General features: G+C 39.7%; 2 protein-coding genes across 2 annotated transcripts; both read left to right on the top strand.

The window, feature by feature from the left end:
• Nucleotides 1-11788: 11788 nt before the first annotated feature.
• Nucleotides 11789-14438, top strand: LOC134287989 (E3 ubiquitin-protein ligase PPP1R11-like). The gene is made up of 3 exons (XM_062851423.1): nt 11789-12104; nt 13885-14155; nt 14282-14438. Exons 1-3 carry the CDS (start codon nt 11991-11993, stop codon nt 14341-14343), a joined length of 447 nt encoding a protein of 148 aa, XP_062707407.1. The 5' UTR covers nt 11789-11990; the 3' UTR covers nt 14344-14438.
• LOC109622879 (succinate--hydroxymethylglutarate CoA-transferase) lies at nt 12113-13660 on the top strand. Its single transcript, XM_020077330.3, has one exon. It carries the CDS (start codon nt 12302-12304, stop codon nt 13592-13594), a length of 1293 nt encoding a protein of 430 aa, XP_019932889.3. The 5' UTR covers nt 12113-12301; the 3' UTR covers nt 13595-13660.
• Nucleotides 14439-20816: the final 6378 nt, after the last annotated feature.

The following is a 20816-nucleotide window of genomic DNA, read 5'->3' on the forward strand; positions in this document are numbered from 1 at the left end:
TTTATTTTTTCAGTGTAATCATTGACGCGACGCTTAGTTTGCTCCGCCCATCATTATCAAAGCAAACTTAGTCCGCCAATTTAATTTTTGAATTTACCATGGTCCACTGCACGAATTTATGCTAGCCTGCTTACTCTCACGCGAAATTTGACGTTTGAGCGGTGCCGACACCGCTCAAACGTCAAAATTCGCGTGAGAGTAAGCAGGCCAGAATAAATTTGTGCAGTGGACCATGGCAAGGCTTATTCATCACACCAAAATAGTCTAATGAATGCATTTTGTCCTCTCTCACGTCAACTCTTACGATAGTCAAGTGGTCAGCATGGGAGTATGCCAACCTTAGGGTTCTTGGTTCAAGACCGATTGGCGGCATGAACTTTTTTTTTTTGAGTGCAACATGATGCCACGCGGTAAAGTTGAGAACAAATGAAATGCTGTCCTTCAACCAATTCAGTTGATTTTTGAAGGATACTACATTCCGCAAAAGAGCTCAATCGGATGTATTGCGGAGATTCCACCTGTTTAGACTCCTACGCGAAAATTAGTTGCGTGGATTTTTCTTGCGTGGGGCCACAGATATTTAACCAGACCGCGTCCTGGTGAATATTTTACGCTGTGTTGTTAGGTACACATTTGGTGATAGTTTTGCATAGTAAACAAACATTTATAACGCACCTACGCTGAAAATGGGCCTAATCATTCATTTGCGTCGGAATCTATAAATCTTCACAACGGGCAATAAAGCAGCTGATAAATCGTGGGGGTTGTAATGAATCTCCACCGTTATACATTCAGTCTCAAATACTGCAAACCCAGTGGGAGAATTTGAAACGCTGGCACCCAATAATTTACTTCTGGTACCATCACCGACGAAGATATAAATTCGTCTGTGATACCATTTCTGAGGTTCCGCCGGACGAGATGTCTATCTCCGGTTCCAAGTGGACTAACTGGTCAGGGGATCAATTATTTACTGTGTTCGGAAGGATTTCCGAAACCCAGACAACACAAGATGCACCGGGACAACACGCATCGGGAAAGTTACTGCTGGACGAAACATCTAAATACATTGAACATTTATTAAAAAGGAAACCAAAGGAAAGTTGTACTACATTTTTTTTCTCCCCTACACATCAATAAACAAGCGCGATTTGCTCGTTGTCATGGTCACTAAATTTGCATTGATGAAAATGGGCGGAACAAAATGACATTAGAAGCGTCACGTAGAGAAAACCAGTATTGGACGATTTTCCTGGGGGAAACATGGAAGAAAAACTGGCGTCACAAATCAAATTGAATTTGTTCCTGACATTTATGTCTTATAAGACATAAGACATAGTATACTATTAAGTCTATGATGTTATTGTATCATACAAAACCACATCATTGGGGCTACACCCAGTTCATTGATGAAATTAATAAACAATATCAATAATTTCAGTCACTCTGCAAGAGGCTTCATTCAAAAATACCTATTCTATTTATGTATTGTCGCGATCTTAGATTCTCAACAAGCTGCGTTCGTAACGCGCAGCATCAGATCGCGCCAGACCGCGCCCGTATGATACGGTGTGTACCTTGGCTAAGGCTGCGGCCAGAGTGGACGCGTCACGCGACGCGACGCGGTGCGGCGCGTTTTTGACGCGGCTTGATAGCCACAGTGAACGCGGTGCAAAGCGTCTTGTAGTATTCACCTCCGCGCCCGTCTGTCACTACCTGTCAATGTATCAATCAAGGTCCTCTATATAAGGTAGGAACATCTGGTATCTTTACCAGTATTGGTGTTGTATAATTTAGTATGACGTAACATGCCAGAAAGTCGGGACGGTTAGTGTTAATACACTACAATCCCCCCTCAACAATAAATAAAGTGCTCGTTACTATAGCCGAATATTATTGTCTATCCGGCTGAAATCAAGACCGACATTCAATCAAAAATTGCCATTTTCTTGGTCCACAAGTGTCGCAACTGTTTCGCATCTAGTGCGCTGTGTTGCTGACAACAACGGGAAGGATGCGCACTACCTTTGACATGATTGAAAAACGTCGCGAGTTGGGTCGCGTCGCGACTTGATTGTGCGAAGTCCGGTTTGGTGGCGGCCCGACAATAATACATAAATCTAGGCCAAAAGCGTCGTACAACATGTTAGAGTAACTCATTTATACCGAGGAAAAGTTGCAATTATTTCGAGTCCCATATGATTGACTACATATTCTTAAATCACTTCAGATCAGTTAAAATCTGAATAATCTAACGTATACGATCATCCAAGAAGCATGTGATTCGTTTAACAACAAGTCCAACCTTTGATCTATCCTCCTCATTATCTCGATCATTAAAAAACGTAAACATGTTACAGTTATTTTACGTCTACTGTACGTTGATTCTGCCATAATCTCCCTTACTTTTTTTATTTTAGTTTTAGCTATCTGTAGCTATCTATGCAGTAACTATATTCTTCATACCACATCAAATTCCTTCTCTTCATCTAAATGTCACGTGCGATATAACCAAACTTAGCCTAAACGATGGCAATACCATTCCAATTCAAAACATTAGTTCATGTTACGTTGCACCTTCATGAATCCGTTTTTTTACATTTATCGAGTTTCATTGCTCCGTGTAATTACATTTTAACATCGGAGACATCAATACTATTGTAACGCGCTCAATCCACATACGCTTACGCCAAATTAACTCTATCTCTATCATCGAAACATCTCGAAGTTTACATACATGTGAAATTTATTTATATTTCAAACATACCAAACATTTTGCCTTGCTTTTCTTTATCTGAAGAATATAACAGTTCTTATTTCGGGTTATTCGTTACAGCGCTTGCCGGCAAAACATGATCAGAATTGGGCTTCACAAGTACTTCCATACTTAGGATTGACACCTAATAATCAATCTCACAGTGACGGCCTCCAAATAATTCATTGAAACACTCTTTGAATTCAAACTTTCTAAAATAGTAATCGGATGCTATATTGAAGTTTGTCTCCAGTGTACGGGAAAACGAGACCAGCGTTTATCAAGAAAGATTATTCCAGTCGCTAGTTACTGAAATTATCAAGAATGAACGCATCCACAGCAATCAGATATTCAAATTCATGCTGATTTTTCGTTTAACTTATGATTAGTTTGTGAATTAGTTAAATAGGCCGTAAAGTTTTCAAAGTGTAATTCACCTCTGTGGGTCACATACCTATAATACACTCACTCAACCTTTCGGTTGTTATGCGGTCAGCAGCAACACGTTAGAGCTGCGTTTAATACTTTGATTTTTTTTTTATTGAGTAGTACAAAACACAACAGTAGGACAACCAAAAGTGTATTCTGTGATTCTCGACATTTTCACTCAGAACTAAACGAATCAATTCATTAGTTGATGCTTTTGCTTCTTTTTCTTTTGAAATCTCACTAGAACCCGACCTGTCTTTCTTCAACCCCGTTCTCTTTGTGCACTATCAGAGTTTTAATTGAAGTGCCTCCTCCCACTTGCCATTGCGTGAAATTGTATATTGTGTTGTAAGCACAATGAAGCCGGAAATTTTTTTTTTTTACGACCGGAACGGGAATGTAACCTGCAGTCTCCAATTTGACAAAACGAATGAGGCGAGCATGTATGACAATAAGGTATGTTGACCGTCACGATTCTCAACTCTCAACTCTCCATATCAGTTGGGGCACTGATCCATCTGGGACGCTGTTCATCTTCATCTCTCACTATTTCACACAACTCAACTGACTCCATTCTTCTGGATTTTTTTTGTTTATTTCATCCTTTTCAAATCAGCTGATTCATATACCGTTCAGCAATTCAACCGAAATCTCACCACATGATTATTAGCTACTCCATGTTGCAAAGCTACACAGACATCGTGTGCAGGCCGTCATCTCATAAACCACTTCCCTTAGAATCATCAACGATCCAATCTTAGCACTATCGTTCATTGCCTCTATCTTTTCTCGAATTCGGCAGCTTCTTTCAGCTTCAGTAACACGAATACTTTGTATTTTCGTAAACACGAACAATTACCCGTATAAAAATGAACCATTGGATTTTCTGTTGATACCATTGATTTACAATAGAAAGTACCGTCAACATAAAAATGTATTGTTTTTCAAATGTCAAAAATATATTTGCAAATTGTATCTACAATACAAAACATAACATTATTATGTAACAATAGATTGTATTGTTTTGCATATGTTTTACCATACGCATTTTATTTTTTTTCCGTGTGTTTTTATCATCAAATTTTGGGAATTTTGTTTTACCGTGCATGTTTTGGTGTCATGCAGAAAAAAAAAACAAAAAGTGTAGTGGTTGTGCTTCTTCCCGTCCGAGTTCCTGTCCGTATTCCCAGTGGACCCAAACTAGAACCGGTAAAGGGAATCCTCCGGAGCGTGTCCAGCTGTCCTAACGGAAGCCATCGCCGTCCACGAAGTGTACTGGATCACTGCCGGAGGAATCTTCTGATGCGGGGTAGCAGGAAAATGCTGAGAAAGGTAGGTTTTTATTCAGTGAAGTTGGAATCATTCTGATTGGCATCGCTGTCATGATAATTGCAGGTTCGATTGAGACTGCGGCATTCATGTTCCAAATCGATTTGCTGCGGAAGATCTGGAGAATGCGGTACACTGCGACCCCGGACGATGCTGAATACCAGACTGCCGGCAAGACGAGCAGCATAATGCAATCGATTTTCATCAGAGCTCGAGTCGCGGACAAGGAAACACGAGCAACTGGAGCTCATTCCCGGCGACGTAATGCGGAACACGGATGGAAGATTTCCGGATGCAAATTGATTTAGGAAGGACGTTACTTGAAATGTATTAGCCTCATGGTTTTACGGTAAGGGGCGAGTGGGGTGGAGTGGTAAGAAGGGGCTGGCGTTGTCGAAGTAAGACCCGATGCACACGAACTACCTTCATAAATTTTGTGAAAGCGCCTTACGCGAACATTTAAACAAAACTTTGCTGTGCTATCTTTTGCATTAGGACATTGAGCAATCCGTATATTTGAAGGGCTATTCAAACTAGAAGCTTGTGTAGTTGATTGATTGATTGATTGATTTGTCTTTATTTAAGAGACTTTCAGCCCTTGGCTAGTAGCTTGTGTTGTCAAAATTTAAAGGACTTATGATCTGTCTTGTAATCTGTACAATGATGTATGCTTTGTTTTGGGAAAACAAGTCCCAAAATGACACACAAATGTATCATTGTATTAAAATCATCTTTTGCATTTGAACGATCTTCCAATAAAGGTTCCAGCTGTAGTTTATCGAGTATTTTTAAGTGCTACAATAATGGTTAGGCACGCTGTAATGTTACTTTTGTACCTCATCACCCACTAAATGCAACTACATTAGTGGACTAATAACACTTAGCGCGCTTAGGCACGGTTCCATCATGCCGCTTATAGTGTTGCCACATATAATGCTTAGTCTGCTAAACCCAGTTATCTGGCTGTGGGGCATGGGAGCTTAAGCTTCAACCACAAATGCAATTAAACATTACTCGATTTACAACACGAGTGTTCTAAATATTCGATGATTGTTCGATCTGTGCTCTTAAAATGTAGCTTAAAATATACAAGCTTTTAGCCCAAATGCATAATGATAGTTTAGTTTCGCTTTGTTTGAGTTTTTTCTAGCAGTCAGTAACAAAATCAATAAGCAGAAATAGATTAAACCATTTCAAAATCATGATGTACTTATGTAAAATTAAACTGTTCCAAAATATCAGAATATTCTGTTTCACTGTAGAAAACAATTCCAAAATAATAGAATCTAATGTGGAGCCAGTAGTAAAATCACTGCTCAAACGAATATTTACGTTCACCATACATTTCACTGTCCAAAATATTTTGAAAACATAAGAATCTTATGTTTTACAATAGAAAACAATACCCAAACCATAGAATTCAATGTAAAAACAGTACAAACGAATGTTCTGATTCACAATAGAAAACAATTACAAAAAATAGAATCTAATGTGGAGCCAGTTATAAAGTCACTGCTCAAAGGAATACGTATACTATACATTTCACTGTCTAAAACAATTTGAAAACATAAGAATCTTCTGTTTCACAATAGAAAACAATACCCAAACCATAGAATTCAATGTAAAAACAGTACCAACAGTATGTTTTGTTTCACAATAGAAAACAATTCCAAAACAATAGAATCAAATGTGGAACCAGAAATAAAATAATCTGAAAACAATACGTTTACTAAGAATTTTACTGTTTGAAACAATTCGAAAACATAAGAATCTTCAGTATCACAATAGAAAACCATCCCCAAACCATTAAATCTAATGTAAAATCATAGTTCAAAACAGAATGTTCTCGGCTTATTTAACTGTTCAAAACAATACAAATACATAAAAATCTTCTGTATATTTGGTTGGACATATCGGCATTACTAACATTTAATTTACAATAGAATCTTATGTTTTGCGAAAAAACTAGTATGGAAAAAAGTCATTTTTTGTATTGTTACGATACTTAACAACCTATACAATTCAATGTGAAATGCTCATTCACAATTGATTCTATTGTTAGAAACGTTCGATTCTATTGTTTTTCTATTGTTATTTTAACATTGAATTCTATTGTGAAACAATGGTTTTTATGGTACTGTTACATTGGAATCCTATGTTTTTCTATTGTATTTTTTATCCGGGTAGTATTTTCGTAAATATAAAACAATCACAAACGTACAACTCCTTGCTAATTCCCAAAAATGCAGTGAATCCTTACTTCGATTCCTTTTCTTAATGGCGTGACGGTCCTAATGGGACCAAACTAGTTTCTCAGTTCAGTGTAACATGAACATTGCGACTATTATGCTGTTGCTTGAAATCCGAAGTAAACTGGGTGCGAAAATTGAGTTTTTTACTCACTTTAATGTGTCACTACTCGATTCGGATGAGTGCATGTAGTAGCTCTTAACTATGTGAATGATGCGCAATGCTAATCATTTGTTCAAATTTACTTCGCATCTGTAACTTCACATGTCGCGCGAGTCACGACTTCGATTTAGTGCTGCGACGATAATATATTCTCCGAGACCGCTCTTCGCCAATCACATTTTTTTTTGCATTATCCCATCGTGTAACATGCCACATTATTGTGTGATGGATACACTTTACGTTCAAGAATGTCAAGTAAAATTCCATATTAAAAGTTACTTGAATATTCTGCAATAAACCCCAGGCGCTCTCAGTGTAGTTAAATACTCCAGCGTTTACCACATTGACTATATGGATCCTCCAGTATCACCACGATTATCTTAACTGGAACATTCTTCTTTTTTTTCGAATTTTGACTGTTGGTTATATAGTGACCGAAACGTCGGATGAAATCTTAAGAATCCGTTCTTGAGTTATTATCCTGTTTCTTTGCCACCCAATGACGTTCCTTGTATTTACGTAGCTTATACGCTTCTACATTCCCATGGCAAATTCTTTACACTTACTGAATCCTCGCGATTCTTGCAGAAGATCCTTCCGCCCTCCGTAACATGGTGAATCCTTAAGATTTTCGTCACTGGAAAATCCTTCCGGTCTTCGCAAACTTAGGATATTCCAAGATTTTCTTAACGAGGAGGCTCCTCAAGTTTCTCACAAATGGAAGGTCCTTCCTATCTTAGCAACCTTGAAACACTGAGGATCCTCGAAACACTCGCCACTGGAAGATCCTTTCGATTTTCGTAACACAAGAAAATCCTCCTGATTTTCTTAACACGTAGAATCGCTAGGATACATGCGATTGGAAGATCCTTCCGATTTTCACTACCAGGGTATCTTCCAGGTTTCCTGAATTCAGAGAATCCTTGTGATTCTCGCAACTGGAAGACCCTTCCGATCTGCGCAACTTAAGAAAATCCTCCTGATTTTGTGAAAACGAAGAATCCTTACAATTCTTGCAACTGAAAGATCCTTTCAAACTTCGTAACCCAAGAAAATCCTCCAGATTTTCTGAACACGAAGAATCTAAATAATTCTCACAACTGGAAGATCCTTTTGATCTTCGAAACCCAAGAAAATCCTCCTGGTATTCTGAACAAGAAGAATCCTTATGATTCTCGCCACTGGAAGATTCTTATGATCTTCGAAACCCAAGAAAATCCTCCTGATTTTTTTGAACACGGAGAATCCTTACGATTCTCGCAACTGGAAGATCTTTCCGATCTTCGCAACCCATGAACATCCTCCTGACTTTCTTAACACGGCGAATCCTTACGATTCTCGCTACTGGAAGATCCTTCCGATCTTCGCAATCCGAGAAAATCCTCCTGATTTTCTGAACACGGAGAATCCTTACGATTCTCGCAACTGGAAGATCCTTCCGATCTTCGCAACCCAAGAAAATCCTAATGATTTTCTGAACACGGAGAATCCTTACGATTCTCGCAACTGGAAGATCCTTCCGATCTTCGCAACCCAAGAAAATCCTAATGATTTTCTAAACATGGAGAATCCTTACGATTCTCGCAACTCCGATATAATCAAAAGATGCGCAGCAATAAGACGCTCAAAAGGTATCGTTGCGCACACTTGACCACTTCTCCCTTTTCATTCAAGTGCATGCAATCTTCCCTTCCTTGCATGCAAGCCACACAATGAGTAAAAATAAACACTTGGGTAACTTCCGCTCAACGTGCAAATCACGAGCATCAAAATAAACATTTCTCCACCTGCTACCGAAAACCGTCCATTCTTGGTCAAATCCAAATCATGCAAATGGATTCCTTACCTGGCCGTTACTCCACTTGATCCGGAAACTGTTCATTAAGAAGAAAAACAACAACAACCCACCGTGCTGTTTAGAATCCATCCTCGTTCGCCAGTTGTAGTATTCACCTCCGCGCCCGTCTGTCACTACCTGTCAATGTATCAATCAAGGTCCTCTATATAAGGTAGGAACATCTGGTATCTTTACCAGTATTGGTGTTGTATAATTTAGTATGACGTAACATGCCAGAAAGTCGGGACGGTTAGTGTTAATACACTACACGTCTGTTCGTAAAGCAAACTGAAAAGTTTTCATAATTTCCGCCACCTTTGCACATAAATACTGACCATAACTATTTTATTTATATAGATTATTTTATTAAACTCACCATAATTATTTTATCTTTCAAATTACAATAAACGGTGAGAAGTTTTGATAAGATTTTTTAGATATTGGAACACTTCACACCATCAATGTATAATTTCTAACTCTGGTTGCAGAGACAGTTTGTGACAGGTTCGCCTTGACAACCAGTAGCACACAATCAAAGTGAGCTGTATCCTCTCTATCGGTTTAAAAGCCATAACATTTCAACAGTTTTCTAGAGTTATCTGATGAAAGATTTCCAGGAGATATGTGATTATTGTGCTCAACCTAAAAATTAAAAATGAACCATTTATCTAAATTTACCTTCAACTGCTATTTATTTCAGATGATTCAAAAGAGGTATACATTTGGGATAATGGTGATTTCCTAACCTCAAATCTACCCGCCCTACAGGTACAAATTTTGAAATTTTATGAACAAGTGAGCTTGCAGTCAGAGCTATCACAGGGTTGTATACGTAAAAAATGGCACCCCTTCGTCTATTTTTAAACAGCAATGCAATGAAACAAGTTGGTAACTCAAAAATAGTATATTTTTATTTTGAAACTATTTTTTAAGCTTACAGCCCTAGTAGAATACTTTGAGATAGTAAAATAATCGAGAGGGTGCCAACCGTTTTTGTGCATGAAACATGGGTAGGGGTAATGTGAAAGCTCTGCTTGTAATGGATGTAGAATGACAGAGATTTCGATTATTTCCGTTAAGTCTTTAGTCATAAATTTGAAGGAATTACTTATTTTGATTCGCAAAATAGGTGAAAAGTGAGGTTACGAGACGCCACCGGATAATAAACATGTGATATTATTCATGTTAATATATTTTACATTCACATTTGAATACATTTGAAAAACAATTTCGTAAAATTAGCGCCATGATTTTGTAAAAACGGACGAAATCCACACAAAAATACAAAATTATCCGCGCGAACCGCATGACTTCCGCATCAAAAACAGTGCATGCACTGTTTTGTCGTGCGTCGCGCGGCTAAACGCTTTCCGCTTCGCATCGTTCCGCGCGCACTCTGGCATGTTATGATTGTTTTCCCTGTATCCTAATGAACGGAGTTCTGCCGCGCGTCGACGCGCGACCTGTCAAATGCCGCATTGCACCGCGCCGCGCCGCGTGACGCGTCCACTCTGGCTGGCACCTAACATGGTCAAGTGACAAATAAAAAAAAACAGAGAAAACATTCAACGAAACAAAACTTGGTCATGAGTTAAAACTACAGTAAGTAAAGTAAGTACACTCGAGAGTACACTATCCACCAGCGTCCATCATTTCACCCTGAGAAAGAACGACTTTGTCTGTGGACAAAGCTTACTCTATTGAATGCCCGCTGTAAGTCGCTGATCGCACCGTGTAATCCATTCAGCATTTTACCAGCATTTTTACGAGCGCTACTTCGATGATCGACTTTCTGGAAGTTGTAGGATACGATGGCGTCCCGACCGAAGAACTTGAGGGGGTGATATTCCTCAAAGGCCAAAATCAACGAAGAATGATGAGGGCCGTCTTTAACAAGAGCACACGGAGCCGTAGAAACGAACGGCGCATTATCCCGGGTGCTTACGAAGCACAGATCCAGAGTAATAAAAAACAACAAATTTTTCAAAATTAATGCGCAATAAAAAAAACAATCGGAAATGAGCCATTTTACGAAATGACAACAATGTTGATGATGATATTTATTTAGGGGATTCACTAAACAGCGTAAACTGATTAAAAGTTGAAATCACCAAGGCAAATTTTGATTATTTCAAGGGCATTTTCATGAAACACTAGCTGTCCCGGCAAACGTCGTACTGTCTGCCTACTGTGTTTTTTGACGTACAGTTCCATAGGGACGTCCACCGCAAAGTCATCTGTATGGGAGCCCCCCGTTCCAAAGACCAGAGAGGTCTCACACAAAGCTAAGAACCTTCCCCGTCCCCGATAGCACCCACATACAAAATTTTACACCGATCGGTGCAGTACAGTGCCGATTCGTTCGTTGGAGGCTCGTTAGATGGGTTGTCTCGATGGTTGAATGTTCACTGGTTGGGGCAAAACCTAACTAAAAAGCACTGTCAATGTCAAAATCGCTGTCAAAACGAGTTTGACGTCTGACCCCCATCGCATCGCAACTCCTATATACAGAACGTTTGTGTACGTATGCGAGTGTTTTGTGACGTATTTCTCGTCAGTTGCGTGTGTCTAAAGCATTTGGATCAGTTGTCAGTTGCCCTAACGAACGAACACGATTCGCTAATCGGGGCGCAGTCGTGACCCAACGAGCGAATCCAGACTGTATACAGTTTCAAAATCCATAACGGTCAGACAGACAGACAGACAGAAAGACAGACAGACAGACAGAAATTCATTTTTAGATAGATTTCAAAAATCAGATAATCATGGCTCACGCAGTTATTTAAATCTGTTTAGTGAATACCCCTATTGATTTTCACGGGTTTGGGCGCCACGCCACCTCCTGTCAAAATTTCATTCATAAAAACGGCTCGTAAAATGGACTATAATGTGCTTATATACAAACCTTGGGAAGATAGATTTCGGTATTGAAAACCCCCTTAATTCGACGCCCATGGATTGACGTCACAAATCTTATCGTTTGAACGTCAGTCACGAAATTTTAACTGTTTTGTGTTTGTTTTTCTTGCTTGTGTCCGTGCTTGTCCGTCACCTTTCCTTACCACAGCGACCGCTAAAATTAATCTAGAATCGTTTGAAAATTCTAGAAACATTAATAATTCGCGACTAAAAATAACCATCGATAGTAGTGTCTAGCCAGCTAGAGCAAGTGTGGGTGCTAATAGGAGGAAATAGTTCGTTTCGGCGCAGTTACCGAGAGCTTCCCCAATGGCAGCGGATCAGTCGGCCGCGGTAATGCATCCGGACGGGGTGGTGGTGGCGGCGAGCAGAACTATCACAGAAACCATCACACAGGAGCAGATTCCGAGCACCAGCCGTCAGGTGAGTGGTTGACTTGATAACGCAGTTTGCTCTGCAGATGCGCGGGATTAAGCTTTTGTTTGACGATATACAAATATGCGAAAATGTAAGGTGGTGTTGAGGGTGTTCTTTGCTTGATGTGACCCTTATCAGTAGCGCAGGAAATAATTCATTATAAAGTTGAAAATTGGTCGACTTTGGACCAAAATTTTGTGAAAATGTTGAACAAGTTAAGCAGATTATTGCGCAGTGGGGGTCAGCAATTGGATTTTTCCAGGAATTTTCACCTGACCGGTGTGCTTCCGAGTGCTGATCTGAGCAAATATCCCCTTGATGGGATAAAGATTTTGGATCTGACCCGGATTGTGGCTGGGCCGTACTGTACGATGGTCTTGTCCGATTTGGGAGCGGAGGTCTACAAAGTCGAACGGCCATTTCACGGAGACGAGTCCCGGAAGTGGGGACCTCCGTTCTTGAAGAATTCGGACGACTCGGTTTACTTCATGGCCTCTAACCGGAACAAGAAGAGCGTATGCGTGGATTTGAAACAAGGGAAGGACGTGATTTACGACATGGCCCGAAAGTGTGATGTGCTGGTAGAGAACTACATTCCTGGGAAGCTGGACGAGTTCGGATTGGGATACAAAGATCTGAAGAAGATAGCTCCCTCGTTGATTTACTGTTCCATCACGGGATACGGACCGGTGGGACCTTACCGGAATAAACCAGGTTACGACGTGATTGCTGCATCGATGGGCGGATTGCTGCACATTACCGGAAGTGAAAATGGTCCTCCGTCAAAAGTGGGTGTGGCCATTACCGATATTGCCACGGGACTTTATGCCCATGGGGCGATCTTAGCAGCTCTCCTGCAGCGAACTAAGACAAACCGTGGGCAGAAGATCGATGTGAATCTGCTGTCCACGCAGGTGGCCTGTCTTATCAACGTGGCCAGCAACTACCTCAACGCCGGAAAGGAAGCCAGGCGGTGGGGAACGGCACACGAAAGCATCGTACCATATGAAGCATTCCCAACAAGCAACGGATACATAACCATAGGATGCGGAAGTAACATCCAGTTCGAAGCCCTTTGCAACTACCTTCAGATCCCAGATGTGGCCAAAGACGAACGCTTCGCAACCAACCAGACCCGTGTTAAACACCGGCAAGAACTGATCGCCATCCTGGCTCCTATCATCCAACAACGCACTTCCGCCGAATGGATGGCCACGTTTTCCGATGCTCCTTTTCCGGTCGGTCCGATCAACAGTATGGCCGAGGTGTTCCGCGATCCACACATCGAAGCCATCCAGCTGGTCAAATCTCTCGATCATCCAACGGCGGGGATTGTAAAGGTTGTTGGTCCTCCTGTGGTCTACAGCGAGGCCGGCAACCAGGCACGAACTGCCCCGCCTTTGCTGGGGGAACATACGGATCAGGTTTTGCGCGAACTGCTCAACTATTCCGAGGATCAAGTCGAAATGCTGCGGCGCAAAGGTGTCATTCAATGATTTTTCAGTAATCCAGACAGAACACCTTTTATGAAGCATTATACAAATAAAGAATTTACTGGATAACGAACTAATTTTGATTCACTGATGACAAACTTAATTTAATAATATTTTCTGTTACCCAGCGGGGTAATCAATTTGGAAGCTCTCAAAATGTAGCCTTATGATGACTTCCGTGAAGGGTTCATTTTGGTTCCTAGAAAAGTTAGGTAATGTCACATCCTACAAGCCCTCAGCAACAAAACAGGACTTGCGACTCATACATTTTCATCTCTTCTTCCTTTTCCCAGGAACCTCCCGTGTTACGGCTCCGGTTACAGAAGCCACGTTCGGACAAAAAAGTGCAATGGACCAACGGCACCGTAGACAACGAACATATGAACAAAAAGAAGTCCAAATGTTGCTGTATCTATGTCAAGCCACGCGAATTCGGCGAAAGTTCATCGGAAAGCGAAGACGAGTGTGAGCACTGCTTTGGGCACGTAGAGCGAAAGAAGAAGCGCAAACCGATTCCGGACTCGGACTCGGACGCGATCGATTCCAGCGGGGGCCCTTCCAAAGGTAAGTTAGTGGGATGTTGTTCACCAACTGCTGAAAGATATGTCTTAGTAGAGTCATTCAGTTAGTCACTGAGTAATGAGTTTCTCGGATTTCCGTTGAATAATTTATTCGTTTACAACCACATAGATCCATCATCTGACGAGAATAGATCCAGTGGACCCGGAGACAGTGGGCCAAATTCATCGTAACACAATGTTGTCTATTAGGGGCATTAAACCTGGCAGTACCTTTTAGCGTTGGAGTTTATCTTTGGCTTACAATATTATTTTATTATGCATTTTAAGATGGGTCGATGTGTAGTTAAACTTCTGATGACAGCCCTATCCCAATCTTGCGAAATGTCCAATTTTCATCAACCTACAAATTCTTTACTTCGAATCGTAGGTTTACTGTTGTGAGGGTTCCTATAGTCACCGCTGTAAAAGCGTGGTTATTCTGCTTGACTATGATGAGGGTGACGAGTTCGATTCCCGGTCGATCCAGGAACTTTTTGTAAAGAAAATTCCCTTGATTTTTCAGACGGGCTTGGTGGTCTAGTGGCTACCGCTTCTGATTCGTATGCAGAAGGTCTTGGGTTCATTCCTTTACCCGTCCCTTTCCTTCTACTTTCTCTCTTCTCTATACAGCACATGTATATTCATATGTTCATAGCCATCGGTAGAACCAGAAATGAATTGAAAAAGTCGTTACCCTTTCTTCAATCTTTCACAGCACAGTGTATGTAACGCCTACAAGTTATGCAACCAAAGCGAACTGTGTCGCTTGACCTTCATAGTAATCACCACACAATCTGTCTCCTTACGAACACCGACAATGCCATCTATCCATCGATCGCATCACCGACCCAACGGTGACTCCCAGATCTTCCATCTTTTCCATCTAACAAATACCCCATCCGTGCTGATTGTGGGGACGCAGAGTGCTCTCGGTCTCTAGTAGCAACAACCATCACACTCTAACATTTCTTTCCCTTCCCAACTGACTTGTAAGGACTTGGCCGGCGCCGTTATCGATCAAAAATGTATGAGCTACTTATGTCGAATTCGTTTATTTGCACCGCCTGCACCGCTTTGCCACCGGGTGTAGCAAACTTGCACCGAAACCGTTCGTTTTTTCGCAGGTACTGTTCTGTTTTGACACCCGATTGGCACCGGTGCAAGAAAATGCTACACCCAGTATAGGCCTTTTCATTTGACGTCTTAAATCAGCTGATTTTTCGGGCGTTTGACAGTTCTTCTATGAAGGTGACACTTTCTTGTTAGCATCTGTTGTTTAAGCTTTGTAAACAAATGCATGCACGGAACTGTCACATGAAAAGGCCTATGAGCGCGGTGTAGCAGGTACAAAGCTAGTTTTACCAATACATGCATGCATATCGCTGAACTTGTATCGTGATTTTGTTTTGGTCGGAATGATGATTTTCTCTTCGGCATTAAATGACTAACCTAAATTTTAGGTAAACAGTTTTCTTGGATATTCGTTTATTTTGAGAAGTTTTAATTTCCAAACAGCAAATCTGTGCGTTTAAAAATTATTTAAACTTGATCGATGATTATCACGTCTTTTATCTTCTAAGGAATCTAAAAAAATTATCGGTAACATGAAATTTAAAAGAGTTGATTCAACGTACATTTTTCCCATCACTTTTTTTTATTATCGCAAATATGTGGATTTAATGATTTTAATCATTAGAATTTTCTGTCGCATGGTGAACTATGATGTATGAAAAAAAATTACGTAATAATGATTTGATAAGCCCAGAATAAAATAAAAATCTATTTATTCAAATTGGACTGAAATATTACTGAAGTAACATTTTGTAGGTATAGTTTCAAAAACCGTAAATTCTATTATTTTTTTCTTACAACAAATATTGAGTTTTTGAATTACATTGAACGTCAAACAAATATCACTACAGGATGGTTAAAGCGTTTTTAATATGAGTTGCGTTTCAATAACGTTATGTTTTTGAAAACATTTATTTATTTTCCTTTTTACGTTGTAGCTAAACGTTTTCTATTAAACTGTCTTTAACATTTTTTGTGTTAAATTTGTGCACGTAGATCGTTTACAATTGTATGTTAGCATATTTTTTTATTGGACAAAGGAAATTGTTAATTTTGTTATGTCTTAACTTATGAGATTTTCATCCCAAGGTTGGTTCATCTCAGAATTGTTAAATTCTAAAAAGTTGCTTTTAACCCTTATGTGGCCGGCAGGGTACCCGGGTACCCAGCACCCATTTAAAATACACGGTGTAGAAAAAAGCAAAAAGTTTTCCGGCCACATAACGGTTAATTGAAAAGTTATGATATTACAAGAATTTGAAGAAGATAAATAATGTAGGAGTGTTAAAACATTGGATAACAATTTTCAAGTAACATTTATCATTACAAGTTTATCATGTACAAGAGAATTACTGAAAACTTTTAAAATTGTTCAATTGTATATAGAAAGTAAAAAATAAAAATAAATAAAAATAATTTTGTTCATCAAGGAAATCATGAAAACATTGATTATGTTTATTTTTGATATCCTTTATTGTTTTCATTGACGCGCTCTTACTAATACCATCATAAGCTGTCAACAAATTGCACCGAAACCGTTCGTTTTTCCGGTGTCAATTGCTACACCGGTGCAGTGCACCGTCGCGAATAAACGAATTCGACATTAAATTGCACTTCTAGAATAAGTGGAGTATCCCAGCCCTCGTGATCGAAACAACGGACAAGAATTTGAACTTATACTGTATTAACCCTAGCCCAGCAGGATGAACTGGCACGACTAACCAATGAGGCATGCCTTATGAAGCTTGTAATCATAGCACTCAGCGAAGTCCGTTGGCCGAACTTCAGAAAACACAGATTGGCATAGGGGCAAATTCTGCTACCTACTCTGGCCTACGAGCTGAACACACTTTTCGACACAAACGCTTTAACTGCAATGCTTTTTAACTGCAAGTCCACTAAGTGCAACAATTTTGCAGTTATCGCACCGCTATCCGTCAAACTGAAATGTCAACAGCGATGCGATGTTTTTCACATGCACTTTTGATGCAATGCGATGTTTTTCGAATGCACATTAGTTGCATTCTGCAACAAGTGACAGTTCTTTGACGCCTGTCAGTTGTTGCAGCTATCGAATTTCATTCGGTAAGTGAAACGTAAACATGTTGCAGTTATCGAACGTCTACTGTATTTACAAAAACAAGCAATTGGCTTCTTTAGCGGTGTTGAGACAATTCCATATTCTGAATCTACATGTCAAACTGAGCCGATATCCAAATTTTCATCAATTTTGGTGCCCGAGAACCTATTTAAAATCAATTTGAAGTTTGTATGGGAACGATTTGTCGAATCACCCCTTGTCGCATTTTGTACTGGGCGGAGCTGTCAAGCAGTTATCCAGCTGTCAAAAGGTGATTTCAAAACTCTTTGAAATTGATTTTTGGTATCAAAATAAAGTTCTAAAAATCTGAAAAAAATCTTAGTGACTCAGAAAAAGGTGCTCTTTCGTATAAAACCAAAAAATCGTTACATTTTTCAAAATAAAAAAAAAAACAATTAAAACATCTACAGAATGTGAGTGCAAAGTACCAATACACGGTATTAGGGCCTTTATTCCTTTTGTATTTCAAATACCGTCTTCTTCTTCTTTATAGCTCGATGTCCCCACTGGGACTTGGCCTGCTCTCTCTCTCTTCTCTCTTCTTGGCGTAACGTCCTCATTGGGACAAAGCCTGCTTCTCAGCTTAGTGTTCTATGAGCACTTCCACAGTTATTAACTGAGAGCTTCCTCTGCCAATGACCATTTTGCATGCGTATATCGTGTGGCAGGCACGAAGATACTTTATGCCCAAGGAAGTCAAGGAAATTTCCTTTACGAAAAGATCCTGGACCGACCGGGAATCGAACCCGTCACCCTCAACAAGGTCATGCTGAATACCCGTGCGTTTACCGCCTCGGCTATATGGGCCCTATGGCCTGCCTCGCTTCAACTTAGTGTTCTTTGAGCACTTCCACAGTTATTAATTAAAGGGCTTTCTTTGCCTGCCATTGCATTAATTTGTATATTGTGAGGCAAGTAGAATGATACATTATGCCGAGAGAGTCGAGAAAATTTTCCCGACTTGAACGGGAATCGAACCTCTGGATTGGCGATCCATAGCCTTAACCACTAGGCTAACTGGAGACTCCGCGATACCGTGTTTCGGCTAAAACTACAAACTGAAAATATTATTGATACTTTTTACTTTATGAATCAATTGTACAAACCTCTAGACAACGTTTAACGTAAAGCTTCTTTTAAGTATGAACCTAATATAATTGTTATAGTGCACTGGCGTAGCCACGGGGAGTTAACCCCCCCCCCCCCCCCCCCCACCAAGACCCATACATTTTGGAACAAATTTTCAGTATAAAGGGCTTTGCGACGAAAAAATTTTTCGGCTGCGCCGCTATTTTCAAACTACGAATACAATTGGCTTCTTTAGCGTTGTTGAGATAATTCCATATTCTGAATCTGCATGCCAAACTGAGCCGAAATCCAAATTTTCATCAATGTTGGTGCCCGGGAACCTGTTTAAAAATCAAATTGAAGTTTGTATGGTAGCGATTTGTCGAATCACCCCTCGTCGCATTTTGTACTGGGTGGAGCTGTCAAACAGTTACCCAGCTGTCAAAAGGTGATTTTGAAAAATCTCTTTGAAATTGATTTTAGGTACCAAAATAACGTTCTAAAAATCTGCAAAAAATCATAGTGGCTCAGAAAAAGGTGCTCTTTCGTATAAAATAAAAAAATTGATACATTTTTCTTAATTTAAAAACCCAGTTGCTCATTACTGTTCACAAAATGTAAGTGGCAAATCAAAAAAGGTATCATTGGCCGTTGAAAACCCCTCCCAGAGACAATTTCCGGCTACGCCACTGATATAGTGATGATTTAAAGGACCAATAATGTATGGGAGTCACATACACGGTATTAGTAACAATGCAGTTTTGGGAATGGTCCTTACCTGCCTTCCGATGTGGACTGTATTTTCCAGATGTTAGTGATTACCTGTGACTACTATTAGGTTAGCTGCAGTAAACTTATTCGGTGCTTGATTTATGCCGACGGTTGGCTATCCAGAACAGTTTGACGGAATTTCCTTCAGGATTTATGAAACATAGCACATCATCTCACATAACTACAACGTCAATTTTACGAAAACTACATTTATTACTATTAATTTCTACGCCAACATATATTTCGGGTCAAGACTTAAAATAGGTGTTTGGCTCCGTCCAACTTCCTTTCCAACGTACTTCGAACTAATCTATGAATCGCATGCATCCATGCTTAACAATGTAGTTCAACACTCAAACAAATGCTATGGTTTACCATTTTGATTTTAACAATGGCTTAAACATTTGGAATCCCATCAATCATATTTATTAGACACATTCTACGGGCCCCGCATCATCTATACTCATTTTTTAAAGTTGAAATTTGGCATATTTCACATTTTTGTAATATTCTAAATTATTCTTGTCGTCCAAAAATGTATTCAACATGATATTATTGTAACAATAAATATTTTTTTAAAGGATGGTTAAGATTAAAAATGAAATCGTGGTTTTAAGGCATTTAAGCACACTATTCATCAAAGCTGTCGTATTTTAAGCACCAACGCACTGTTTTTTCAAAAGTCTTCCATGATTACCAGATATATGTATGTAAAATGTTTAGCATACAAAGAATTTTAATTGTAATACTTTACAACTCTTAGGTATGGCTGGTCAAAGCATAGGTTTTTTAAGCGTTGTAACGTCACGAAAAAGCAACCTTTATGAAATTTATTCAATTTCGGAACAAGTTTCAAATATCAAATTTTGTATGGTACTCCAGAATATCTTTCAAATGAGACTAAAAAAAGTAAATCGGTTTACGGACGCCTGAGTTTCACCTGGTTGAAGATTGCGTTGTAACGTCACGAAAAAAAGTTCTATGGAAAAGACTAAATTTCTCTGTCTTGGACGGCTCCTGCACGGACAAAGGTAGTTCTATATTCAAAACTACTTTTTTCTCGTTGTGTATGAGCCCTTTTTCAAGGCATCATTCATAAATTGCCATTAGAGCCCGTTCGTAAACTACCTACGTAGACTCTTGAGGGACGGGGGGAGGCATAGGCGCCAACTTAGGGGGGGCAAGCATAGTTTTGCCCCCCCAATATTTGACGATTTTTATTGATTTTTCGATTTTCCCATACAAAAAATCCGAAAAACCAGGCTTTGCCCCCCCAATAATTTGACCAAGTTGGCGCGTCTGGGGGGAGGTGATGTTTGGCTAAAATTTACGCTCTATACAAATTTCAAAATGTGTGTAAATTGTAATTGTACTGCGATCTTGATAAATTTTAAATCGTAATCAAATGCCACTCAAACCGATAATTTGTGATATCAGAGCCAAACAGACGAAACACTGACAAAATTACCATATATCTCAGGGTATTGATAACTTCGAGAGTTGGTTTTTTCGGCAAAGTTGTTAGGTTGGTCAAAAACTTACAGCTGATGGATAGTTTGGTTTATAGTTCCACCAAAAAGCGGCGCTAGAGAACTTATACATTTTAAATTTCATATATCCCAGGACCTCGAAACCATAGAGAGATGGTTTCTTC

The sequence above is a fragment of the Aedes albopictus genome, chromosome 2 (assembly GCF_035046485.1).
Source record: "Aedes albopictus strain Foshan chromosome 2, AalbF5, whole genome shotgun sequence".
In the NCBI taxonomy this organism is placed as follows: Eukaryota; Metazoa; Arthropoda; class Insecta; order Diptera; family Culicidae; genus Aedes; species Aedes albopictus.